At 42.1% G+C, this 25944-nt stretch overlaps 1 protein-coding gene and 1 pseudogene across 1 annotated transcript in view; one reads left to right on the top strand and one right to left on the bottom strand.

Annotated features, from left to right (window-relative positions):
• Window positions 1–10813: 10813 nt before the first annotated feature.
• The window catches only part of APH1B (aph-1B gamma-secretase subunit), a 31924-nt gene continuing 16793 nt past the window's right edge, over window positions 10814–25944 (bottom strand). The window contains exons 5-6 of the mRNA XM_002763658.6: window positions 17911–18038; window positions 10814–14478 (exon numbers count right to left, since the gene is read on the bottom strand). Of these exons, the coding sequence (XP_002763704.3) occupies window positions 14311–14478; window positions 17911–18038 (296 nt within the window). The 3' untranslated portion in view covers window positions 10814–14310. The remainder of the gene's footprint in view (window positions 14479–17910; window positions 18039–25944) is intronic.
• On the top strand, window positions 18818–19547 carry LOC118144778 (adenosine 5'-monophosphoramidase HINT3 pseudogene; annotated as a pseudogene).

Raw genomic sequence — 25944 nt, 5'->3', positions numbered from 1 at the left:
AGACTACTGTTGTAAATGCCACCCATCACTGACTAAAATGTTGTTATGCGACACATGGCTGTATTCTATTGAATCCAAAAAATTCTTAAATACGTAAACTCTGATGACAGAAAGCAGATCAGTGGTCACCTAGGGCTGAGGTGGAGTGGGGAGTGGAGGGAGAACAAAAGTGTGTAAGAAATGGTTAAAGTGATCCATATGTTCATTACCTTGACTGTGGTGATGGTTTCTCCATAGATGTGAAAACTGCTCTAATGTTATACTTTAAATGTGTGCCGTTTATCTTATATCAACTATACCTCAATAAATCTGTTAAAAAAAAAAAAAAAACCTCCCACCACCACCTCTACTGCACACACAGCCAAATGATACTCAGTTCCATCCTGGAATTTCTACTGAGAGCTCACCTCCTCCTGGTTCACCTAGAGGAGCAGCTCAGAGAAGGCTGGTATAATGCACCTTCCTGGCCTGCCATCCACAGGGCAAGTCCACATTTCCCTCGGACTCGCTCTGTGTGGGTGGGAGGCCAGGAAGGAGCATGCGCTGTTCACATGCTTGACTATGACCTCTCAGTGTTGTAAGTTAAAGTCATTATTTCTGCTTGGGTTCACTCATTTCAAATATTAACTTTTAATTACCAGCAACGAAGACAACAAACACAGGGCCCACGGGGTCAAGGGCAGACTGAGACCTATAGCAACTCTGCTGATGACGACATAGTCAACCAGCCTTCTCTGGAAGAAGCGAAGACCTTTCTAGTGGCATAGGTTACATAACCAGTTAGTTCTGCTGCTGAAATTAGTTTCCCAAGCTACCCATAACCAACAACAGATCTCATGCATCTAGTGTGTCTGCTCAACCGTGCCACACATAACCATCTGAAAGTGTTCCTGAATATGGTATATCCTTTCCATGGAGGAGTACACGGCCACTAAGCAGCACCACCCAGGAGCTTAGCACTCCTTGTTAATCAGTGGGTAAAATCTGGATTAATCCCCCTTCTATTATTCAAACTAATTTCCAACTAACATTTTATCTCATACCTTCTTATTCAAAAGTAAAGATTTAATGAACTACTGCTGTCTGATAAACACAGAGTAAGTGGTGGGGATTCAAGCATAATTTAGACAGAAATTCTTAAATATGTAAAATCTAATGACAGAAAGGACTGCATTATGGGAAAAGAGGAAAGAAAAAAAGGGAGCAGGGGCTGGGCGCCGTGATCCACGCCTGTAATCCCACCACTTAGGGAGGCCAAAGCGAGCAGATCTGAGGTCAGGAGTTTGAGACCAGCCTGGGCAACATGGTGAAACCCCATCTCTACTAAAAATACAAAATTAGCCAGGTGTGGTGGTGCGTGGCTACAGTCCCAGCTACTCTGGAGGGTGAGGAAGGAGAATCGCTTGAACCTGGGAGGCAAAGGTTGCAGTGAGCTGAGATCACACCACTGAACTTCAGCCTGGGTAAAAGAGGAAGGAAGGAAGGAAGAAAGAGAGGAAGGGAAGAAGGGAGGGAGGGAGGGAGAGAGGGAAGGGAAGGGGAAAAAAACGGGGGGCAGGTTAGACTCAGGTGACTGAACCCCCAACCTGTGGGATCTGCCACTATCTCCAGGTAGATCATGTGGGATATGAACTGGAGGACACCCAGCCCATGTCTGCTGCTTGGTGTGTGGTGGTAGGAGAGTGGAGGAAAAACACGATTTGAGAGAGCTTTTCCCAAAACACAAATGGAAATTGTGCCTCACTATGCAGAAGACCAGTATGTACAGAATGCTGTGTGTCCATCAAAAGAGTGACTAAACAGATTCTGGTGTCTCCGCAAAACCCAATGCTATTCAGCAATAAAAAGTTGCAAATTTTTGATATATTCAAAACCAGTTGGGAGACAGAGAAATGTGGTTGGGATCAGATTACAAAAGACCTTGAATAATACACATTGTCGACCAAGGACAAAGAGAAATCTTGAAAGTGCTTAGATGATGGTTTTGTCTGATTACATAAATAATGCAAGCCCATTTCTTTGCAAAATGTGAATAATTAAGTAGTGTATAGAGCAGAAAGTCCTCCATAATCTTAACTCCCAAAATAGTCACTTTTAACAATTTAGTGTTAAACAATTATCTTTAGCTAACAATTTATCTTTCCAGGCATTATGTCTGTTCATATGCATTTTTACACCCATTTTAAAATTTTTAGTAAAATGGATAAATAGGATTATATATTACATGCTCTGTAAGAGCCAGCACCACGCCTATTTTCATTCTTGAATTTTCAGTATCTAACACAGTGTCTGGCATAAGAAATGTTTGTTGGATCAAAGAGTGATCTTTTATTCCCGATTTTGTTTCCCAGCATTTCCTGGATATCCTCATTCTTTTCAATGGCTACACAATGTTCTGCTGTTTGATGCAATGCCCCATGGATAGACACTTCCTGCAAATTCCTGTGACAAGACTATTACAAGATCCATGTGTACTTGAATGTATTACTGTGATACTGTGAAATAGATATTTGGTCTTCATCTGTGTTCCCTGGCAAACAATTCCTAAAATCCTGAGAATCTCCAAAGTGATGTCTTTTTGTCTGTGATGACTGACTGAAAGCTGGCAGTCCCTAAGCAGCTTCAGGATGGGGCTGGTCTCCAGAAAGACCAAGGCAGGATTACAGGGTTGGGTCTTTGAGCACTACCCTAACCTCTGGGGAGCGGAGGAGGCTCAAGATTAAGTCGATAGCCAATGACCAAAGGTTTAATCAATCATGCCTATGTAATGAAGTCTCCATAAAAGTTTCAAAAGGACAGAGTTTGAGGAGCTTCTGAATAAGGGAATGTGTGGAGGTTTCTGGAGGGCAGCACGCCCAGGTGGAAAGCTGTGTCCCTTCCAGCATACCTCACCTTGTGCATCTCTTCATCTGTATCCTTTGCAATATACTTTAAAATAAACTAGTAAATGAGTTTCCCTGAGTTTTGTGAGCCACTTCAGCAAATTAATTGAACCTCAAAAAGGGGTTGTGGGAACCCCAACATGAAGTTGGTCAATCTGAACTTCAGGAGGCCTGGATTTGCAACTGGTGTCTGAAGGGACCAGAGTTTTGGGGACTGAACCCTGAACCTATGGGATCTGATGCTATATCCAGGTAGACAGTGTTGGAATTGAATTAGAGGACACCCAGCGGTATCTGCTGCAGAACTGATCACATGCTTGTTGAGAGAATAGAAAAAACTGAGTCCGTTGTCTTTTTCCTCTGACACACCATTTCTATAGGACCAATTCCTAGAAGAGGAATTCACTGGTTCAAAATATGCACATCTCAAAACTATATAGATGTAATAGATTTTGCTAAATTAACACCCAAAAGGGTTGTACTAATTTCCTTTTTCATAATGTGTTGTTTCTACCATATGCTCAACGATCCTTATTATCAATCTTTTTCACCCTTCATAATCTGATAGTCCAAAATTATTTGCTTGTTTTGCTTTTATTATTCGTGGTTTAGCATTTTGTTTTATGTTTATTGACTATTTGCGTTTTTCTGTGAATTATCTGTTTATATCCTTTGATGTCTATTTGCAGTATCATTAATTTTGTTTAAGTATAAGCTTTTTATATATTACAGGTGACAATTCTATATATGTCAAAAATATTTCTCCCGGTCTTTTTTTTTTGAGATAGGGTCTCACACTGTCTCCCAGGCTGGAATGCAGTGGTGCGATCTCAGCTCACTGCAATCTCCACATCCTGGGTTCAAGCAGTTCTCGTGCCTCAGCCACCTGAGTAGCTGGGAGTACAGGTGGGAGCCACCATATCCAACTAATTTTTTTTTTTTTTTTGTATTTTTAGTAGAGACGGGGTTTGACCATGTTGGCCAGGATGGTCTTGATCTCCTGACCTTGTGATCCGATCACCTTGGCCTCCCAAAGTGCTGGGATTACAGGCGTGCGCCCCCATGCCCCGTCTCCCTGTCTTTGTTTAGAATGTCTTTTGCACTGCAGCTTCAAAGTTATGTGTAGTCAAATCTGTTTTCTTTCTCCTTTGTGGTTTGTAGCGTCAGTAAACTGCTGAGAAAAAACTCTCCTCCTTAACTCTACAAAACTAAAAGTCTATTAAATGTTTACTATTCTTTTATGGTTTTATTTTTTGCATTTGAATCTTATACTATGTTTTGGTAAGTGAAAGTAAAAACTTAGCTTTGCTTTTTTCCCCCCAAATAATAATCAAATAAATAACCAAACAGGCCCATTTACTGAATAACTGATGCTTTCCCCACTGACTGGAAACGGCAATTTTACCATCGGTGAAATTCCCATATATACCCAGGCCTGTTCTGAAACTCTCCATACATATCCATGATTGCAGATTTGTGATACATATTGGTATCTAGTAGGATAAACATAGAAACATTTCACATATTTTTATTCTCTGAGAGTGGCAGTTACCAATTCGATCTAGATTAGGTAAATTAACAGGACACAAGTTCGGTTATCTCTTTGATAACTTATCAAAAAATTTCCTAACACTTTGGGACGCTGAGGCAGGAGGATCCCCTGAGATCAGGAGTTCAAGAGCAGTCTGACCAATATGATGAAACCCCGTCTTAAAAAAAAAAAAAACCAAGAACTTTTTTAAAAAAAGAAAAATAATAACAAAATTTAGTATTGGTATATAGGTATTCTTTCCAGTATGTATACAGCCATTTAATATGGAAAATTGCCATTTCTTTTTTTTTTTTTTGAGACAGAGTCTTGCTCTGTTGCCAGGCTGGACTGCAGTGGCATGATGTCAGCTCACTGAAACCTCCGCCTCCTGGGTTCAAGTGATTCTTCTGCCTCAACCTCCTGTATAGCTGGGATCACAGGTGCATGCCACCACACCCGGCTAATTTTTGTATTTTTAGTAGAGACGGGGTTTTACCATGTTGGCCAGGCTAGTCTCGAACTCCTGACCTCGTGATCTGCTCGCCTCAGCCTTCCAAAGTGCTGGGATTAAAGGTGTGAGCCACGACACCCAGCCAAGAATTGCCATTTCAATCCTGACATTTTGTTGAGTTGCCACAGAACAAAAAGTTATGTGTAATAGTGACTCTATATTGCCTGTAAACATGTACATTTTAATAAATGTTTTCTTTTCCCTTTGTTCCAATTATGTTTACTGAAATTTTTATGTCTGTTAAATCTAATAAAAATTTTGGATTTAAAATACAAATATCTGTTTATCACATTTTATAATTCATTTTTATTGTATTTAAAAAAATATTGATCTGTGATTAGAAACATTTTTTAAATGGCCCTTCAATAAGGTTTGAGACTCAAACTACTTCCAGAGCCAACCAATTTCAATTTCCAACTGTTTGCTGCTGGTATGTAGAAAAAGGATTCATTTTTGCATGTTGACCTTGTATCTTCGGACTTTGCTAAATTCAACGCTTAGTTCTAGTTCTTTTCTTAGGATTTCCTACAGACAGTCGTATTACCATCAGACAAAGACAGCTCACTGCTTCCTTTCCATCTGCAGCACCTTGATTGATTCTGTTTGCCTTTTTGCACTGGCTACAACCTCCAGGTTACCCTGAGAATAGACGTCCTTGCCTTGTTTCCAATCCAGTGGGGAAAGCATTGTCTTTCATCACTAAACAGAACCTTAGCTGTAGGTCTTACATAGACGCCTTCTTTTCAGGTTAGAGAAATTCCTTGGCCGGGCACTGTGGCTCATGCCTGTAATCCCAGCTCTTTGGGAGGCCAAGGAGGGTGGATCACAAGGTCAAGAGATCGAGACCATCCTGGTCAATGCAGTGAAACCCCGTCTCTACTAAAAATACAAAAAATTAGCTGGGCATGGTGGTGTGTGCCTGTAATCCCAGCTACTCGGGAGGCTGAGGCAGGAGAATTGCCTGAACCCAGGAGGCGGAGGTTGTGGTGAGCCAAGATCGCGCCATTGTGCTCCAGCCTGGGTAACAAGAGCGAAACTCCGTCTCAAAAAAAAAGAGAAATTCCTTTCCGCTCTACTTTCAGTTTTGCTGAGAGTTTTTATTAGGAATGGATGCTAGTTTTTGTCAAAAGCTTTTTCTGTACCTGTTGATATGATCATGTCTGTTTTAGTCTGATCACATGGTGAACTGTGTTAAACCAATATTGCATTACTGGGATAAACTCCAGCTGGATGTGTCAAGAGCCCCAGTAGATGCCTCAAACCACAGACTATACCAAACCCTATAAACACTATGTTTTTTTCATATATATATATATATACACACCTATGATAAAATGTAATTAGAATAATCGAACAAAAACGATATACTGTAATAAAAGTTGTGTGAATGTGGTCTCTCTCTAAGACCTTCTTATGCTGTACTCAGCCTTCTTTTTGTTATGATGTGAGATAATAAAACTGGGACCACAGTCGACCATGGGTAACTGCAACTGTCAAAAGCAAAACCAGAGATAAGAAAGTGTGCTATCACTTCTATTTTCTGGAAGAGTTTGTATAGAACTGGTACTGTTTCTTTCTTTCTCTTTTTTTCATGTTTGGCAGAATTTTCCAATTAAGTCTCCTAGATGTTTTCTTTATAAAAACTACAAATTCAATTTCTTTAATAGATACAGTGGATATTCAGTTAGCTCCAACATCTAAAGAGCCTGCAAGTCATCACTCCCATGTTTACACAAAGAAAGATAAGCCAATGGAAAAATCAACAATTCTTTTGAACCCATCAGAGAACTGAGGTCTCCGGGTAAACCAGCACTCTGAAATCTGGGGAGAGAGGAGAATCAGGAGAGTCAGTCACAGCTGAGATTTGCTTACTTGGAGTGGAAGCTGCTGGAGCCATTAAGTAGTGACACTTAAATGCTAATGTTGACAAACTGCTGGAGGCTGACTATGGACTAGTGTAAGAGTGAGAAATACTGTCTTCATTGTAAAATACATCCAGAATGTTCTCCATAACAAAGGCCTCTCTCCATGGAAAAAGACTTTACCAAAGCCTGATCCAGCTTGGGAAAGGTACCTTTCCTCTCCGGCCACCTTCTAGCTTCCTTGTCTTTTCTAAGGGGGAAAAAGTTCAGAAACACTCAGCCCAGGGATTGAGGCCCATGAAAATACTGAGATTTAAATTGTATTATGATTATACATGCCCCCTCCTCCACATCTCACTGCCACACCAACAGGGCTCTAGTATAATTTACAGTGATTACAGCTGAACGAGTTGCAAGACAAAGGCTTTCCCTGAAAGGGAGCACTGAGGGAATGCCACAGTCAAAAGGGGAGACAAAACCAAGACCAACAGAGGAAGTTGAAGCCTCTGGCTCAAGCAGCCACAGCGGACATTAAATACAGTCCAACTCCTACCTACATTAACATAAAACTTACACTCAAGGCTTTTCATATTCAGTTCTATTACCCAACAGGCGATGTGTAGCTTTCAACAAATAATTACGAGGCATATTAAGAGGCAAGAAAAACAAAGTCTGAAGACATAGAAGGATACATCGATTTTCTAATTCTTTTTTTCTGAGATGGAGTTTCACTCTTGCAATAGTGTGATCTCAGACCACTGCAACCTCCGCCTCCTGGGTTCAGATGATTCTCCTGCCTCAGCCTCCAGAGTAGCTGGGATTAGAGGTGTGCATCACCACGTCTGGCTTATTTTTTGTATTTTTAGTAGAGGTGGGGTTTCACCATGTTGGCCCGGCTCGTCTTGAACTCCTGACCTCAAGTGATCCACCCACCTCAGCCTCTCTTGAGTTTTGTGGGGTTTTTTAAAAAGGAATTTGTCCATTTAAGTTTTTAAATGTATTGGCATTAAAGTTGCCTGTAATATCCTTTATTATGTATTTAGTAATGTAGGGACTCTGTGGTCTCTGCTCACGACTCATTTTTGTGCCTTCTCTTTTTTCCATGTGGCCAGAGCTTTACCAGCTTTGTTGGTTTTTTCAAAGAACCAGATCTTTGTTTCACTTTTCTCCATTGTTTTACTGCTATTTCTTTGGTTCCCGTTCTTTTATTATTTCATTTCTTCTCCTTATGTAATATTTAGTTTGCTCTTCTTTATCTAGTTTCTTAAGTAGAAGCTTAGGTCATCGATTTTGAGTATTTTTACTTACCTAATATAAGCATTTAATGTTAAGAATTTCCCTCCCTTGGCCAGGCACAGTGGCTCACATCTGTAATTCCAATACTTTGGGAGGTCGAGACAGGTGGATCATGAGGTCAAGGGATTGAGACCATCCTGGCCAATGCGGTAAAACCCTGTCTCTACTAAAAATACAAAAATTAGCTGGACATGGTGGTGCATGCCTGTAGTCCCATCTACTCGGGAGGCTGAGGCAGAAGAATTGCTTGAACCCAGTAGGCAGAGGTTGCGGTGAGCCAAGATTGTGCCACTGCTCTCCAGCATGGAGACAGAGCAAGACTCTGCCTTTCTATTCCCTCCTCCTGGTCTTTGCTTTGGCCACTATCCTGTCCCTCTCCTAAGTCATTAATTTTTTCCTTTCCTTTTTTTTTTTGACATGGAGTCTTGCTCTGTCACCAGGCTGGAGTGTAGTGGCACAATCTCGGCTCACTGCAACCTCCACCTGCTGGGTTCAAGCGATTTCCGCCTCAGCCTCCAGAGTAGCTGGGACTACAGACACGTGTCACCACACCCAGCGAATTTTTGTATTTTTTACAAAAGACAGGGTTTCACCATGTTGGCCAGGATGGTCTTGATCTCTTAATCTCATGATCTGCCCGCCTCAGCCTCCCAAAGTGCTGGGATTACAGGTGTCAGCCCCCGTGCCTGGCCTAACTTTTTCCTTTCTATGGAGTCGTTCTTAATATAAGCATGCAGTTACAGTCTACATTGTAAGAAAAAAAAGGAAAACACCCTCTCTTTTCCCCACATCCTCCTTAGGTTATCATCCCATTGCTCTCCAGTATCTGTGTGCTCAATGCAGTGTCTACTTCCTTATCTTATGTTCTGTACAATCCATTCCATTCGGGTGCTCACTCTTATTTCATCTTGAAATTGTTTTTATCAAGGTCACCAGCAAGTTCCATCTCTCCATACACAACTGTCAATTAACTCTCCTCTCCTTACCCATTATCCAGCAGCATTTGCCACCCTTCCCCGCCGGCTGTCGAGCTGACACTCCTTTGGTTTTCCTCCCTTCTTCACTGACTTCTCTCCAGTCTTTCAATTGAGTGCCCCCGGGATTCAGTCCTCAGCTGTCACCTATCTATATCCACAACCCCATGCCCTTCATCCACTTCTAAATTTTGTTTTGTGTTTTTTGAGATGGAGTTTCCCTCTTGTTGCCCAGTGCAATGGCTCGATCCCAGCTCACCACAACCTCCGCTTCCTGGGTTCAAGCGATTCTCCTGCCTCAGCCTCCCGAATAGTTGGGACTGCAGGCATGCGCCACCATGGCTGGCTAATTTTGTATTTTTAGTAGAGACAGGGTTTCCCCATGTTGGTCAGGCTGGTCTTGAACTCCTGACCTCAGATGATCTGCCCGCCTCGGCCTCCCAAAGTGCTGGGATGACAGGCGTGAGCCACTGTGCCCGGCCCATCCACTTCTAAACTTTCAGCATCATCCTAGCAGTCAAGCTATTCTATATTATTCCATAATTTGTAGTGCATTTTGTAGTTGCCTTAAAATAATACTTATGTGTTTTAATCTGTGCAGTTAGACTGTATGTTTTCAAAGGACAAAGATCCCCACCATCTTGTTCTTCATCATCCTTTTGAAGTGTCTAAGCAGAATTCTGTGCATGGCAAACCCCAAATAAGCACTGTAAACGCCATCGGATTTTGTACAAGCTCTTAAAAATGTGTAGTTTCACGAGTAGGTAGAAGCAGGATTTACAGTGATCTACACTAAGGCAGAAAGTACCACCTACAAATTAATCAAGCATTAAAGCCAGGACCTGCTTGGGGCTCATAATCTATTATGGTCACCTTAGAATGCACCTGACTGTGGGACCAGAACCTGTCCAGTGGCTCCTTCTATTCAGCATTTTCAGAGCAGTGAAAGTAAACCGTGCACTTCTTTCCCTTAGGGGTTTCTCACGTGTTGAGGCTGGTCACAGGGAAATCTGCATTCCAACTAAATGTCAAACAAGTAACAATTAAATTAGAACCAAAACCCAGCGTTTAAGGGCCAATGAAATTATACAGGAATCTGGGCTGATATCGGCGGGATGCCCACCTCTTCCAAAGATTTACAGGTTAGAAGCAAAGAGACCCTAGAACCTGAGAACATTTCATCCAATCTCATCATCAGCACAGCCTGGAATAGCCTCATTTCAAGCCAGAGTGAACCAGCATTAAATGGTTTTGAGTTTCATATCATAATCCCCTGTGTATCCTGTCTGATGGCGAGGGCCAGGCTCAACCCTTTAGCTGCACTGTCTACTCCCCAAGGGAAAGAAAGACAAAAGGACTTGACAGGCTACTCAGAATCACCAGGTAAAAACTAAGTGGTACTCTCCCGGTCACTGAACTCCAATCCTCAGCCACTTTGATGCAATATTCTTGAAGTTCACAATTTTACAATTAGGAGACTTTGCAAAGCAGGCTTCCAAGATCTTTGAGGATTCTCCCAGCTTGGTTTAAGATACCTCAAGGAAATGCTCTGCACCAAACTGTTCCTAAACACACAGATATGAAATCAGCCCTATGAGTTTTAAATCAGATAAAGAATTTTTCTTTGAAAAAAGACTCTGAACTGATCAGTCATAAACAACAGAATGTACATCCAAGTTTCATAAGGAGACAAAACACGGTGGGAAGAGATACTAAAGGATCCACAGTTCCACAGAAGAGGAAACACAGGAAATGAGTAATGCCGAACAATCTTTTTATTGTTCACTGAAAAATGCGGGTCTGCAAAGAGTCCACTGCACTGTATATTGAATGCAAGGTCCGATATTGCAAGTATATATGACATAGTATAACACATAAGATATTACACATTTTACATAGTGACAGTACCCGCCTCTTCTAAACGCTAAAACTTAATAAACTGAAATAAAAAGCCCCCTAAAGAAACAAACATTGCAATCATTAACGAAATGCACTAAGCAGAGTACTTAAAAATTGTTTGGTGTGACATCTATCTTGTCTACCTGGAGTTAGGAGTGGTGGAGCCCAGAAAAAAACCCAGCTAACAAAAACAGCCAACACCCTCAAGGAACTCTTCCCGGGAAGCAGGCCGCTGATGCCTGCCACAGCCTGCCACCCTGTTTGGTGGGCCAGCCAGGTTTCAGTGCTGCCTGAGGACCCACACTGAATGCTAAGGCCTGTCGGGGGGCTGGGTTGAGGTGAGTGGGAGGAGCACCAGGAAGGAAGCGGCTTCTGTCACACTGCTTATTCCGCATCCACTCTATGGAGAGGAACACCCAGTGTTTCTGGTGTGAATCTGCCACTCTCCACAAACACTGAAATGTGACTGAGAAGAAAATGTTAACAGTGGGAACAGAAGCCATTTTCTATGCAGTATGCAGTTATCGCCGTTAATTCCTTTCAGCCTGTTCATTAAGATGCCCTAAAAGAGGCAGCTGCTACTATACTGCCGACCAGGCTGGCAGGCCGGGAGAGAGGCCACGACACTTCTTACACTGCCGGCCAGGCTGGCAGGCCGGGAGAGAGGCCACGACACTTCTTACACTGCCGGCCAGGCTGGCAGGCCGGGAGAGAGGCCACGACACTTCTTACACTGCCGGCCAGGCTGGCAGGCCGGGAGAGAGGCCACGACACTTCTTACACTGCCGGCCAGGCTGGCAGGCCGGGAGAGAGGCCACGACACTTCTTACACTGCCGACCAGGCTGGCAGGCCGGGAGAGAGGCCACGACACTTCTTACACCGCCGGCCAGGCTGGCAGGCCGGGAGAGAGGCCACGACACTTCTCCAGTTGTAACTACTGATTCGAATGAATTAAACATAAATATAGTGTATACTAGAGAGCAACACAGTCTCTTGTTATTTACATGGTAATGTGTTCAAGAATTGCAAAAATATTCACAATTCTCCAAGGTCAACTTTATATCTACATTTCCCCCCAAGGAGAAAATCCTGAAGGGAAGGGAATGTATAATATGAACACCTCCTGTTCATCTCACATACAATCAGGGTTCAGAAACTCATCATAGATAAAAAATGCAAAAAAAAGCATTTCAATATATACACAGCAACGGGGGAAGACTACACCCTCCCTCTGCGCTTCCTTGGCATAAGGCAAAGCATGGCTATTTGCAACAACAGTGTCTAAGCTGACTCTGGAAAGGCTCATGTTTTAGGAGAAATCAGAATTACAAAGTTCCTTCATTCACAGGTAACAAAGGATTATTAAATAAAGACCACAGTCTCACCAGCCAATACAACTTTCTTCCCATCTGAGTTCTTAGGAGATTTTACAATATCCAGCTTTAGTTAATACGAAACCATCAGCTATGTATCAGCAACTATTTTATCAGAATATCCATTAACAGAGTTTTAAGTCCATAATAACCAACTATGTATTTTTCTTATTCAAAGAACACCATGTTTTGAGAAGAACGATCCCAGTTTGATGAGTATCTTATTCCCCTTGACACTGCACAGTGAACGTCACTGTGTGGTCTCTATACCCTTGACTCTTCCAGTCCAAGGAAAATCTTGTGTAAAGCTGGAGAACTGGTGTTGGTGCCGAAGTCAACTTCAGGGAATAACCACAATTGCTTATCAGACTGTTCACAGCATTGCTGGAAGCCCTCCTCTTCTTTATCTCTATTAGACTGAGACATTCTAATATTTTAAACATGAGGGTTCACTGATATTGATCAAGGTCTGGTTCAAGGTTTTGGCCTCTGGAATGGTGTGTGGCTAGCCCCAAACCCCGGCCACGTTTGTTTTAAACATGTTCATTCTTCTTCCCACCACAATCTGTCAAACCCACCCACCTGTCCCGCCACCGTCACTCCCCCGGCCCCTCAGCATTGCTGCTCTTCTCTCTTGAACGTTCTACTGCATGTGTGGTATTCACTGAGACGCCACTTTAATGTATAGGTCATTTGCATTTCACGCTACCAGCTCCCCAAAAGACATCAACTGGGAACAATTTCTAAAAGTAAAGGCACAATTTGCTGGCATTTTCCCCTTATAAAGGAAATCAAAGGGGTTATCTGGAAGCTGAAAGAACACCTGGGGTATTCCTGTAAAGGGAATGCTGTATCTGGTACCAAAACCCAGAGACACGGACTAGATCTGAAGATCATAAGGATTATGTAATGGTGTGAGATTCGGCACTTTAAGATCTAGTTCCAACTTTACATTAAACCATTTGGATGAAATGTTGTTGGTATCACAGGAACAAATGAAAACCATCAACAACCCCCTTCTGGCTCATTTCCTCGTGCTTCTGATTCTACTTCCACCAGCTCCAGTGAAGCCCGTCCCAGACACGCCGCTCAGCTCCCTGCTCAGCTGCTCAGAGATAAAAGAATGCATTTCACCTCAACTAGCGCAGCAACTGGCACTCAGATGGTCAACGCTGCAGCCCACGGCCTTGGGGCAAAGCCCATGGAAAAGCTTTAAACAGGGGAAGGAATTCTAGACATTGCATAAAAATTCTTGATTTTAGAATAACTTCCCCAGGAAGTCGAAAACAGTCATTTTTAGTGAATAAAATGTAATCTATACTCAAAAACAATGTAATGCCTCAGAAAGCAAAACCCAGAATTGAAGAACTTTGGAAAAATACGGCTTCATCAGTATCTGACTTTGGCTAAATTATGAGTGTGACGTATGATTGGATTAGAAGCACAGCCTACCGCGTTCTCTAAGACGGTGCAGTACACAAAAACACTTAACAGGGCTGATAGCTCTTTAGCCTCCTGTGACTTCAGAACTTAGATAAAAGTTAACCAGGATTTGACATTCACATACTTACTTGCTCAGCACAAGATGAGTTAGGAGACAGTTAGGCAGACTCTCATTCACGTATGGTGTTCTCAGGAAGCTCCCATTTGGATACCAAACCAGTGGTTCTCTGCCTGGCTGCACATCGGAATCACCTGGGAAGCTTTTAAAACTCAACCACGTGCCTAGGCCAATGAACTCTGGAGGGTGGAGCCCAGAATCAGAAGCTTTACATTGCCCCAGGTGATCCTCATGCAGCCAGGACGCTCACCACTGAGGCATCCCTTTCGGAGAGCGGTTGCGAGAAAGCCAAGTGAATGACACTCGTATCTGGATAGTTCTTTCTGAATTCCACCAGAAAAAGGGATTTTTAGAAAAAGGCACAGTTGTGCTTCCTCTAAAGATGCAGTCTGCAGTTTGGGAAGTGTTGGTTCCCAGAGGTTATCTGGAGCGCTGGTTGTAAAGAAGGAAGTCCTTGTCTTGGCAGAGTAGGCAGAGTTTCAGGCTTCGGCAGCTGCCTCCCGCAACAAAGAATGCCCAGATGCCCATGAGCACCAGGATTATAAATGCCAACACCAGGTTTATTCCATAATGAGGACTTATGAAGGTCTGCAAAAGAAAAATAAATCAGCTTGGCTAATAACAGCAGGCTTATTAAACGTGGAATAACCAAAGATAAAGGGAAGCATGAAATACTTTCGAGAACTTGTGTGTGCTTCAACAAACACACGGCGTGTGTCATGTGTTGCAGACCCGAGGCATGTAGACCTAAGCTGGTCAACAGACACTGTGGGTCCTGTGCTTTGCTGTATTCAAATGGCAACTTTACAAGGCAGTCATTAGGCAGAACCTAATGGAATACGCAGCCCAAGATGCATGTCACCTAACCAGTTTCTATTCATTTCTATGTTAAATTGGTTCTTAAAATTTGCAAGAAAGTGAGACAAATCCAAATTACTTAAGTATGAATCCTTAGTACTCAAGGGAACATGAGGGAAGAGTCTTTTTCAGTTGAGCAACTGCTGTGGGTTCCAAAGGTTTATTCATTTAAAGAACACTAATGGAACGCCAAGACGCAGTGTGTACAGCATGGTGAAGACCAAAGTCTCTACCTAATGGAGCTTCTGTACTACTGAGGGAGGCCAGTCATGAGTGAAGAAACAACTTAATTAGTTACAAGTTGTGGTGAATGCTATGACAGCATAATTATCATTGTGACGAGGCTAGGATGGGAAAAAACAAGGTGATCTCCTCAGGGTGGTCAAGGAAGGTCCCAAGAAAGTGGTCGATTTTACAGTTAGCAGCTTATGCAGAAAAAATGCTCTTCTCAAGAGGCCTCTGTGGGCATAGCAGTCAGTGAGCATTTTCTGGATTATTCTTCACAATCATTCTATACTTCAAATCTACTGAATTTTCATTCATTGTATAGAGTGCTACACTCTGTTGTACCGTTCTTCTTTAAAATTTTTTTTCTCTTTTAAACAGTTACAAAAGCAATACATGATTGTTGTAGAAAATTAGAACATAAAAATGAGAAAAATAGAACAAATTTTAAAAGTTGAAATTCAGCTAGGTTAATATTTATTTTAAAAGCTCAAAAAGTAAAACCATAAAGAGAAAAACTGATGAGACTATATAAAATTAAGAACTTTTGTTCATCGAAAGACATTAAGAGAATATAAAGACAGACCACACCATCAAAGTTATTTGTAATACACACATCTGACAAAAGATTTTTTTAAAAAAACATAAAGACCTCCTAAAAATCAGAAATAAAAAGATAAACCAATAGATAGGCATAAGATTCGAACAGCCACTTCAAAAAGAATTATCCGAATGGCCCGTGGAGACTTGCTCAACCTCATCGGGGAAATGTAAATTAAAACTTTTACTGTAATTTATTAATTTATGCACTTATGATACCATGACATACCCAGCAGGATGGCTAACAATAAAGAGAACGCTGTGAGGAGGTGGAGGAACCACAACTTGTAAATTCATGGCAGAGTGTAAGGTGATACAATCACTTTGAAAATGGAGTGGTATGAAGAGTTGACATGAGTACACTCCACGACCCAGCAGTCCCACTCCTAGGCATACAGCCAAAAGAAATGTGTGTGTGTGCATGTTCACCAAGAGACACACATCAGAACATTCACAGCTGTACTATTCACAGTCATTCAAAATGAGAAGGCCGGGTACGGTGGCTCACGCTTGTAATCCCAACACTTTTGAGGGGCTGAGGCAGGAGGATTGCGTGAGCCCAGGAGTTTGAGACAAGCCTGAGCAACATAGTGAGAGCTCATCTTTATAGAAAATTTAAAAATTAGCCAAGCATGATGGTGTATGCCTGTAGTCCCAGCTACTTGGGAGGGTGAGGTGGGAGAATCACTTGAGCCCAGGAGGTCGAGGCTGCAATCAGCCGTGATTGTGCCACTGCATTTCAGCCTGGGCCGCAGGGTGAGACTCCCTCTGAAATGAGAAACATCATCAACGCCTCTCTGCTGTAGAATGGGTAAATTATGGTACAGACACATGGTAGAATACTATACAGCAATGAGTGAGCCATTCAAGTCTGACAACTATCTTTCATACTGCTGATAGGAAAACAGTCTAGCATTAAAAATTAAAGGGGAATTTGCATTCTCTATTTCGCTCCAGCAATTCTGCAGCTAGAGCTACACTCTGAAGCAATTCGTTCTAAAAATAATAGATTGTCTACACCCGGGAACTTGTTAGAAATCCACTAGTGATATAAAGACGAGTCATACAAACATGCTGAGCAAGAGGAGCCAGACACGAGGGCAAATGTCGTGCGGCTCTGTTTACAGAAATACTGAAAGGTAGCACCGAGCTGCGGTGCTGGAGTCAGAATCATGGTCACCCTTAGTGGGGTCAGTGACTGGTGGAACAAAGAGGCTCCTGGGGGCTGAGAATGTTCTGATTGTCATCTAGGTGCTAGTTACACAGGTGTGTTCACACTGTGAACATTCATCAAGGTGTATACTTCTGATTTGTGTGCTTTTCCGTAGGTGTGTTATTTTAATAAAACAATTATGTAATCATTTTCTGAAATCCGCCATTGAGAGAAAACTGCTATTAACATTTTGGTAGATACTTTTCAAACTTCCTAGGTTCTTTCCTGGAGTCTCACTCTGCCACCCAGGCTGGAGGGCAGTCATGTGACCTCGGCTCGCTCCAACCTCCACCTCCCGGGTTCAAGCGATTCTCTTCCTCAGCCTCCCGAATAGCTGGAATTACAGGTGCCCATCACCATGCCTGGCTAATTGTGTGTGTATGTGTGTGTATATATATTTTAGTAGAGACAAGGTTTCACTATCTTGGCCAGGCTGGTCTTAAACTCCTGACCTCATAATCCACCCACCTCGGCCTCCCAAACTGCTGGGATTATAGGCGTGAACCACCACACCCAGCCAGTTCTTTCCTTTTAATCATTAAAAAGAGTATTATCTACCTTCAGCAAAAAAAAGAAAAAAAAAAAAAGAATATTATCAACTATTCAATATTCACCAACATTTACTGGCCACCTACTACGTGCCATGAATTGAAGATACAAAGATTGGCAAGATAAGGCCCCATCTTTGATTATCAAACTCTAGTTAGAAAGAGAGAGAGAGAGAGAGACAAAAACTTTATTAAATAAAATATGCTAGCCAAGGATACGTGTTATATGAGAGTTAGGAATAAGGTCTAGTGATAGTGCTGAGTCTGAAACGTGAAACTCTTCCATGCAGCTGTCATAGAGAATAAACAGTTTTTCAAACTGACCAAGGTTACGGAGAGACAAATCACTGCAAATAAACAGCAGGAAAAAAAAATATTTTAATAAGACCCACCAAAAAATGAAAAGTGATGGTCTTTCTGTGGTAAGAGTTAGATGACTCACTCATTCACTTAAATAGCTTTTCTGAATTTCCCCATGATCTCATGAGCATGTATTTCACCCAGAACAGAATTTACCATTTCAGATACACAGACTTGAGTTCCAAAATACAGTCTGGGCGTGGCGGCAACACTCACCTGGGCTGATACCAGCAGATGGGTCAGGAGAACTATAAGGAGGATGTACCACTTTTTCCTCTCACAGCCATCAAAAAAGACAATGCCCCAGAACACGTGCAGCAGGATGATGACCAGCGTCATGAAAGCTGAAAAACAGTCAACTATTAGTGTCACTCCCACAGACACCATAGCCACTGAGCCCCCTGGCACTGTGCTTGGGCTCTCGGAGTGTCCACTGCATCTCAGAGAGAGAGCTTACCACCACCTGACAGAAACAGGACCGTCACACACGTTTGCCCACTCAAAGAGCAACACTGCTGAATAGGAGGAGACTGCTCTGCCACAGCTTCTTGTCTAGAATGTGAATCTGTTCAACAACAGGTCAACTGAGGTCTGGCTTTCAGGCAGCTTTCCTGAGGAACGCAATGAAATTACTGTGATGTCCAGCCAGCTTTTTCCCAATGAGTCTTCTGCACTAGTAAAGAGAGACTTCAATGAAAAGGAATACCTTCTGTTTAAACAAGACTCCTGGCTAAAGTGGAATTTTTCCTTGGATCCTTTTGAAAAAGGCCAGTGGGAAAGTATTTACCATCACAGCCAGGCACGGTGGCTTACACCTGTAATCCCAGCACTTTGGGAGGCTAAGGTGGGCAGATCACTTGAGATCAAGAATTCAAGACCGGCCTGGCCAACATGGTGAAACCCCAACTCTACTAAAACTACAAAAATTAGTCGGGCTGGTGGCATGTGCCTGTAATCCCAGCTATTCGAGAGGCTGAGGCAGGAGAATCACTTGAAGCCAGGAGGTGGAGATTGCAGTGAGCCGAGATCACACCATTGCACTCCAGTCTGGGCAACAGAGCAAGACTCCATCTCAAAACAAAACAGAAAAGAAAAATATTTAAAATCACAATAATCGCTCCCGTCAGCCTGGCTCACCGGCCAGCGCCAGGCGAGGTGCGGGGCACGGAGCCTGTGCGAGCCCGGTAGCCCTGGAGAGGCCAAGGCTCTAGGCTGCAAGGGTGAGTGCCATGGCAGATGAACGGGTGAGCAGCGCCGACCTGGCCACCGACTGTAAGGCCCCGGAGACTACAGAGTCTACGGCTTCCTCGGTGGGGTCCTGCGAAGCCGCCACCAAGTCACCGGAGCCCAAGGACAATGACAGCACCTGCGTGTTCCGCGGGATCGCAGGGCGGCAGGTCCCGGGCACCGAACTCCTGCACTGCGAGAATGAGGACCTGGTTTGCTTCAGAAATATCAAACCAGCAGCAACTCATCATTATCTTATGGTGCCAAAGAAGCATACTGGAAATTGCAGATCTCTAAGGAAAGAGCAAGTAGAACTGGCTGAGAACATAGTAACTGTTGGAAAAACCATTCTTAGGAATAATTTCAGACTTCATGAATGTGAGGATGGGTTTTCATATGCCTCTGTTCTGTTCCACTTCGCACGTGCACCTTCACGTTCTGGCACCAGTGGATCAGCTTGGCTTCTTATCCAAGTCGGTTTATAGGGTCAGTTCCTATTGGTTTATCACAGCTGATCATTTGATTGAAAAACTAAGAACATGAAAATGTCAACGGTGGAAGATTTTTCTGACTTTGGCTCTGCATGAGTTATGTTTAGGTCCCTTTTCAGTCTAATTGCGATTTGAAGGTTTGTTGGGTTTTATGAGAGGCTGCTACTGAGTGGCCTTAACTCTTTTCTGGATGTCTGTTTCCTGAGATGTGTGATAGAGTCATGAGTATTTTGTTACTGACTTGTTTCAATGATTACTTGTTGAAGGATTTTATATATATGATACTATAGACAAAATCCTATTTAAGACGAATTCTGTTAATCAAGAAGGGCTCTGTATTTTTTTGAGTTAAAATGTTTTCGTTTCTCAGTAGTCAGTTATAACAGTGATGTATTTATGAAGAATGAACTGCTATAGAGAGTGCTTTATTGGAACCTTCGTTACTGTGAAGGAGAAAAAGAACTTAGCTATTTCTTGACAGTTCTATAGATTTACACATACATTTTCAAAGTAAAGAATACCATACTACACAATAATCTCTGATCTGCTGAAGGAAGGAATATGTGCCACTTTTTCCTCAAATTTCAGATGCCAGTTTTCACTTCTTGAAGCCCTGAATCTTTTTAATAACTCTGTTCTGAAAGCTACATAATAGATATCATTTCTATCCTTGAATGAACAATAACTATCAAACTGGCTATCAGAATTTACTGTCATGGAATTTGCCTGTAATAACATAAAGGGGGAAGAAACAAAGTGGTTCTCTTAATAAAACTAGAAGAAACTGTTGCTTTATGGCATGTTTTGTATCAAAGAGAAATCAGAATAAAAAGCAGTTAAACTTTGCTTTTACCATGAGAAAGGCCTGATTCAAAAGTAGAGATGGGCTTAAATAAGCAAATTTGATAACGCAAAGCTAATAGTATTGACATATCATTTTATGAGGCATGTTTTGTTAGAAATTGTTTTTCTGGTGCCAATCTGCAGTCACAATAGTGAATATGAAGAGTATGAATGAATGTTAATCCTACATTGTGCCAGTGTATAATAGCACCATGTATGTGAAATGAATAAATGAACATGAGGATTAATGTGGGTTGAAAATAGGCTGAGATACTAGTTTTCTTTTTTAGAGGGGGTGTGTATTAAACATTGTAATAAGTAATTTGTTACTTAAAACTAAGTTACAACAGGTAGAATCAATACTGTTTCATTTGTTCATTAATTTATTCATTCCGCAAACATTTGTTGAGCATTTAATGTGTAGCAGACCTTGCCAGGATCAGGAAATAAAGAAATGAAAACAGACAATTCAGCCTGCAATTGCTAGTAAAGGGGTCAAAGTCAAGGATTAGGATTCAGTGTGTTAAGTGCTATGATACCCACAGAAGAGGCTGTGAAGGGAGAAACACTTCTGAGAATGGGAGGTAGAAGAACTGAGTATTTAAGACGGAATGTTAGGCCGGTAGACAGTGACTGGTTAGGCTGAGAAACCCCATTATTCTCCTTGAGTTCTGCTTCCACTGTTACTTACTTTACAACAGATGTGCATGTCCAGATTCCATGTTATTACTGAAGGCGGAGAAAGGATGTGAAAGGAGGGGTTACGGGTTCTCAAAAGTGGATTTAGAGATGTTTTATCACCGTATTGTGATACGGTTCACTGAGCAGTTACAAGTTTCCACAAGTCAGTTAGAATACAGTCATATTCTATTCTAAATCAGTTGGAATATTGTCAGCTTCAGGGAAGGAATTTTCAACAAGTACAACCTTTGACTGTTTTACTGTGGGAACTTGCAGTGATATAATTGACAACATCATAACAATAACAGGTAAAGTATTTTGGGAACTCCCAAATGCCTTATGGACCTCTTCGAAAATGTGGTTAGCCAATTGATTCAAAAATTTTTTTTAAGACAGAGTTTCGCTCTTGTTACCCAGGCTGGAGTGCAATGGCGCGATCTCGGCTCACCACAACCTCCGCCTCCTGGGTTCAGGCAATTCTCCTTCCTCAGCCTCCTGAGTAGCTGGGATTACAGGCACGCGCCACTGTGCCCAGCTAATTTTTTGTATTTTTTTTTTATAGTAGAGACGGGGTTTCACCACGTTGACCAGGATGGTCTCGATCTCTTGACCTCGTGATCCCCCACCTCGGCCTCCCAAAGGACTGGGATCACAGGCGTGAGCCACCGCGCCTGGCCCTTGATTCAACTTTTATAGCTTTATATTCTCTCATATAAACCAATTTTTAAAAACTCTTAGAAACACATTTTTTAGTAGAGGTTCTCATTTACTTATAAAGATTAATAATCAAATTGCTACACTTAATATACATTTGGCCTTTTCAATAGTCTAAATATCTAGCCATCTGTAACACTAGTTCATCTGGCCAATTCAAAGCAAGCCTAATTCATAACCTGTCTTATAAATGTTTGAAGTAGTGTCAAGAACATTGTTTATGCATGTTGTGATGCTGTTTGTGGAACTGTAAAATTATTATCATGAGTATTTCAAACTGTGCTTACTTAGCTAGAAGAAAATGAAATAAAAATGAAAAAATACTGTCAAAAAAATCACAATAATCATCTACGATGCTTCTTAAGTAACTGGCATTTAATTTTATCAGCACCACCAGGCTTTTCTGGGGACCACCACCTCTGTGTGTGTATGTTGTGTCTGTGTATCCTGCGTGCTGGATAATAGTCTTTATTTAAAGTGGGCAAGCCCTATATATTCTGCAAAGTTTAACATGGAAAAAAAAAAGGCATCTAGATTTCCTCTTTCAGCCATGTAATAAGAAACCATTAACACCCAACAGACTGGCAAAAATTCAAGTCTAACAACTCTCTTTCATACTGCTGATAGGAAAACAGTCTAGCATTACAAATTAAAGTGGAATCTGCATTCTCTATTTCACTCCAGCAATTCTGCAGCTAGAGCTATACTCTGAAGCAATTCGTTCTGAAATTAATAGATCATCTGCACCTGGAAACTTGTCAGAAACTTAAAGTATGGGGACCTACCCCACACTTCCTCAATCAGAAACAGTGGGGTGGGAGCCTAGCAATCTGTGTTTAAACAGCCCTCCAGATGATTCTGATGCATGGTCGAGCTTAAGAATCACCGCTCTAGAGAAACGTACACATCTGTACAAGCAGCATATGTAAGTCTATATCAGCACTGTCTGTAATAATGAAATATGTCCATCATTACCAGAATGGACAAATAAACCATGCTCTATTCACACAACAGAATACTATATGGTCTACAATATAAATGATCTCAAGAATCTAATGTTATGTAGAAAAGAAAACCATAATGTGGAATAAATACCTATTACTTCATTGACACGAAGTCTAAAACATGCAAAACAGTATTTAAAAGACGTAACTGTTGTGGTTAGAAGAGAGAAAGCTGTTATATCTGGTGTAACAGTGTCATCCTTTCAGTAAATGGTGGTAGATATTTCAACTAAAGTAGAAGAGAAATCGTTTCCAACGTTTTGTGGCGATGGCAGACGAAGCTAAAGTGATGTACTTTCATCTCAGTGATGACCCTGGAAAGGGAAGCATCCCTGGAGACAGACGTTTGGTGATGGAGGGGAGCTGGGACCGCTGAAGAAGCCCAGGAGCTCAGTTTATGTTTTAAAGTTTCGGTGTCAGAAAGGATCAAGGCAGAAACTGACATAAATGGAAACACTTATTTTTTTTTTTTTTAAATCATAAAGTGTTCACACTCTAAGGGTTTTTAGGACTCTGGATGAGAATCAAGTGTCAAGAGACAGCAATGACACTGTTAAGGTGTCATCTGTCTGGCAGCTTATGTTTGCCATTCTCTCTGAATATTGATGTTGCTAGGGCAGCCCTGATGAAATAACCACAAAAGGTCCTTGGTTTTTTTGTTTTTGTTTTTTTTTGAGACGGAGTTTCGTTGTTGTTACCCAGACTGGAGTGCAATGGCGCGATCTCGGCTCACCGAAACCTCCGCCTCCTGGGTTCAGGCAATTCTCCTGCCTCAGCCTCCTGAGTAGCTGGGATTACAGGCACGCGCCACCATGCCCAGCTAATTTTTTGTATTTTTAGTAGAGACAGGGTTTCACCATGTTGACCAGCATGGTCTCGATCTCTTGACCTCGTGATCCACTCGTCTTGGCCTCCTAAAGTGCTGGGATTACAGGCCTGAGCCACCGCGCCTGGCCGGTCCTTGGTTTTTAACCGTTTTTCTTTAGTTCCTGTATCTAGAGGCACAGCTGCTTAAAGAAACCAGATGGCTCCAGACGACATGGGAGCTTCTTGATGCCTGCCCAGAGACACCAGAGAAGATCTCACAAAACCACCTCAAACTGGAACAGATGACTCCTATTTGCCTTCAGATCATCAGCATATCATTATAGTGCTAAAATTCCCTCCCCTGAAAGAAAACCCCTGCCATTTTGTGTCCATATAACATATGAAGACATGTGTTCATGAACTGCGCCTTCTCGTCTAGAGTCCCATCCTGCACATGCTAACATTCCTTTCCTGCCCCACTTCTAGCCCTTTTTAAAAACCTGATGCCTTCTTTTGTTTGGGAAGAAGGTACATTTAGGGCAGGAGCTCACCTCCTCCATTCTCTGGCCAGAGAATGAAACTTTACTGCCTTTTACAATGGGATGTTCTTTCTTTGCAACCGATATGCAGTGGGAAAAGAACTCTTTACCAGTGACACTGAGACACAGTTATGCTCCTATAGTCACATAAAACGCTCTCACTTATAAATGTTCAGTCTATTCTTGTCCAAAAGAGCATAATTCTGTGATTTTTTTTAGGCAAGCATCCTCAAGATATCAGTAACCCTGACCTTTTTACTAGGACATCAGTGTTAGTTACCCTGTCCCTATTTCAGCACAATCTTAGACTTATATTTGCACACTTTTGTCTCATGAAGTTCTGGGCAAATTTCTTCCAAATTTTAGGTCTATATATCTTGGTCCTTCTTACTAAGAAGTCTGATGGATCGACATTGCCTCCAAAGTCAAGTTCATACATCTCAGACTAGCATTCAAGGACCCCTACAATGTAGACAACAATTACCTTGACACCATTTTCTCTAGTAATATTCATCTGCATCCTATGGAAGAAAACCAGAACTCTTCTTCACTCTGCCTATACCTCTGGTTTTCTTTTTTACTTTTAAATAGATTATCCCTTTGTCTGAGTACTCTGCCCCTCAGCACCATCCCTCCCCATTTCACCACATCCAAATCTTTTATTTATAATCCAATTCAGATGCCACCTCTCCTGGGTACTTGACTATGTATTAAAAATGCATTCCTGGCCAGGCATGGTAGCTTACACCTGTAATCCCAGCACTTGGGAGGCTGAGGTGGGCAGATCAATTGAGCCCAGGAGTTCGAGACCAGCTTGGGCAACATAAGGAGACCCTGTCTCTACAGCAAATACAAAAATTAGCCAGGCATGGTGGTGTGCACCTGTAGTCTCAGCTACTCAGGAGGCTAACATGGGAGGATTACCTGAGCCCATGGAGGTGGAGGCTACAGTGAGCCCTGATTGCACCACTGCACTCCGGCCTGGGCGACAGAGCTATACCATATCTCAAAAAATAAAAAATAAAAACAAAAATGCATTCCTCTTCACTCTTGTAGATTATTTCTTCCTCTGACTTTTTATTACTCTTACATTTATTGTCTTCCTCCCCTCTTTCATCAATACACATAACAAGTATGTATGCAGTACCCAGTATGGACCAGGCACTTTCTAGCAACTGGGACTATTGCAATGCAAGAAACACAGTCTCACAGAACCTCTCCTCATCCTTTCAGTTTACCATTTTAGAAACATAATATCTAGAGGAGATCCCTTGGACATGTATTACAACACTGACTCCTATTGGACTCATTTCTGGATGGTGTTGATGGTGATCATCACAGCCTTCACTATCACAATGTGCTAAGTTAGAATGCTGGGATTGGCCAGGCCCGGTGGCTCACGCCTGTAATACCAGCACTTTGGGAGGCCGAGGCGGATCATAGGGTTGGAAGATCGACACCATCCTGGCCAACGTGGTGAAACCCCGCCTCTACTAAAAATACAAACATTAGTTGGGCGTGGTGGTGTGCACCTGTAGGTCCTAGCTATTTGGGAGGCTGAGGCAGGAGAATCACTTGAACCTGGGAAGCAGAGGTTGCAGTTAGCTGAGATCGCACCACTGCACTCCAGCCTGGCGACAGAGCAAGACTACATCTCAAAAAAGAAGAATGCTATGCTGAGATTTACTCTTTCTTTCCTTTGCACTTGGTAAGAGGTCCGACAGAAACAGACCTGGATATCTGTATTATTTTGCCACATACATGTGGCATCCGTGGCTACAGCCACATACATCCTATTTTAACCCTTCTCATTAGTAAATGGAACAAATTCCAGCTAGAAATGAAAATGTGCTAATAGTATCTCTAGGGTACCACCTTTTAATTACTAAACCTTTCTCAGTTAATGTTCCCAAATATAAAATCCTAAAAGTCCTTCAGTGAATC

Source organism: Callithrix jacchus, chromosome 8, assembly GCF_049354715.1.
Source record: "Callithrix jacchus isolate 240 chromosome 8, calJac240_pri, whole genome shotgun sequence".
NCBI lineage: Eukaryota > Metazoa > Chordata > Mammalia > Primates > Cebidae > Callithrix > Callithrix jacchus.
Note: the sequence above shows the minus strand (reverse complement) of the source record. Positions and strands in the feature narration are given on the sequence as shown.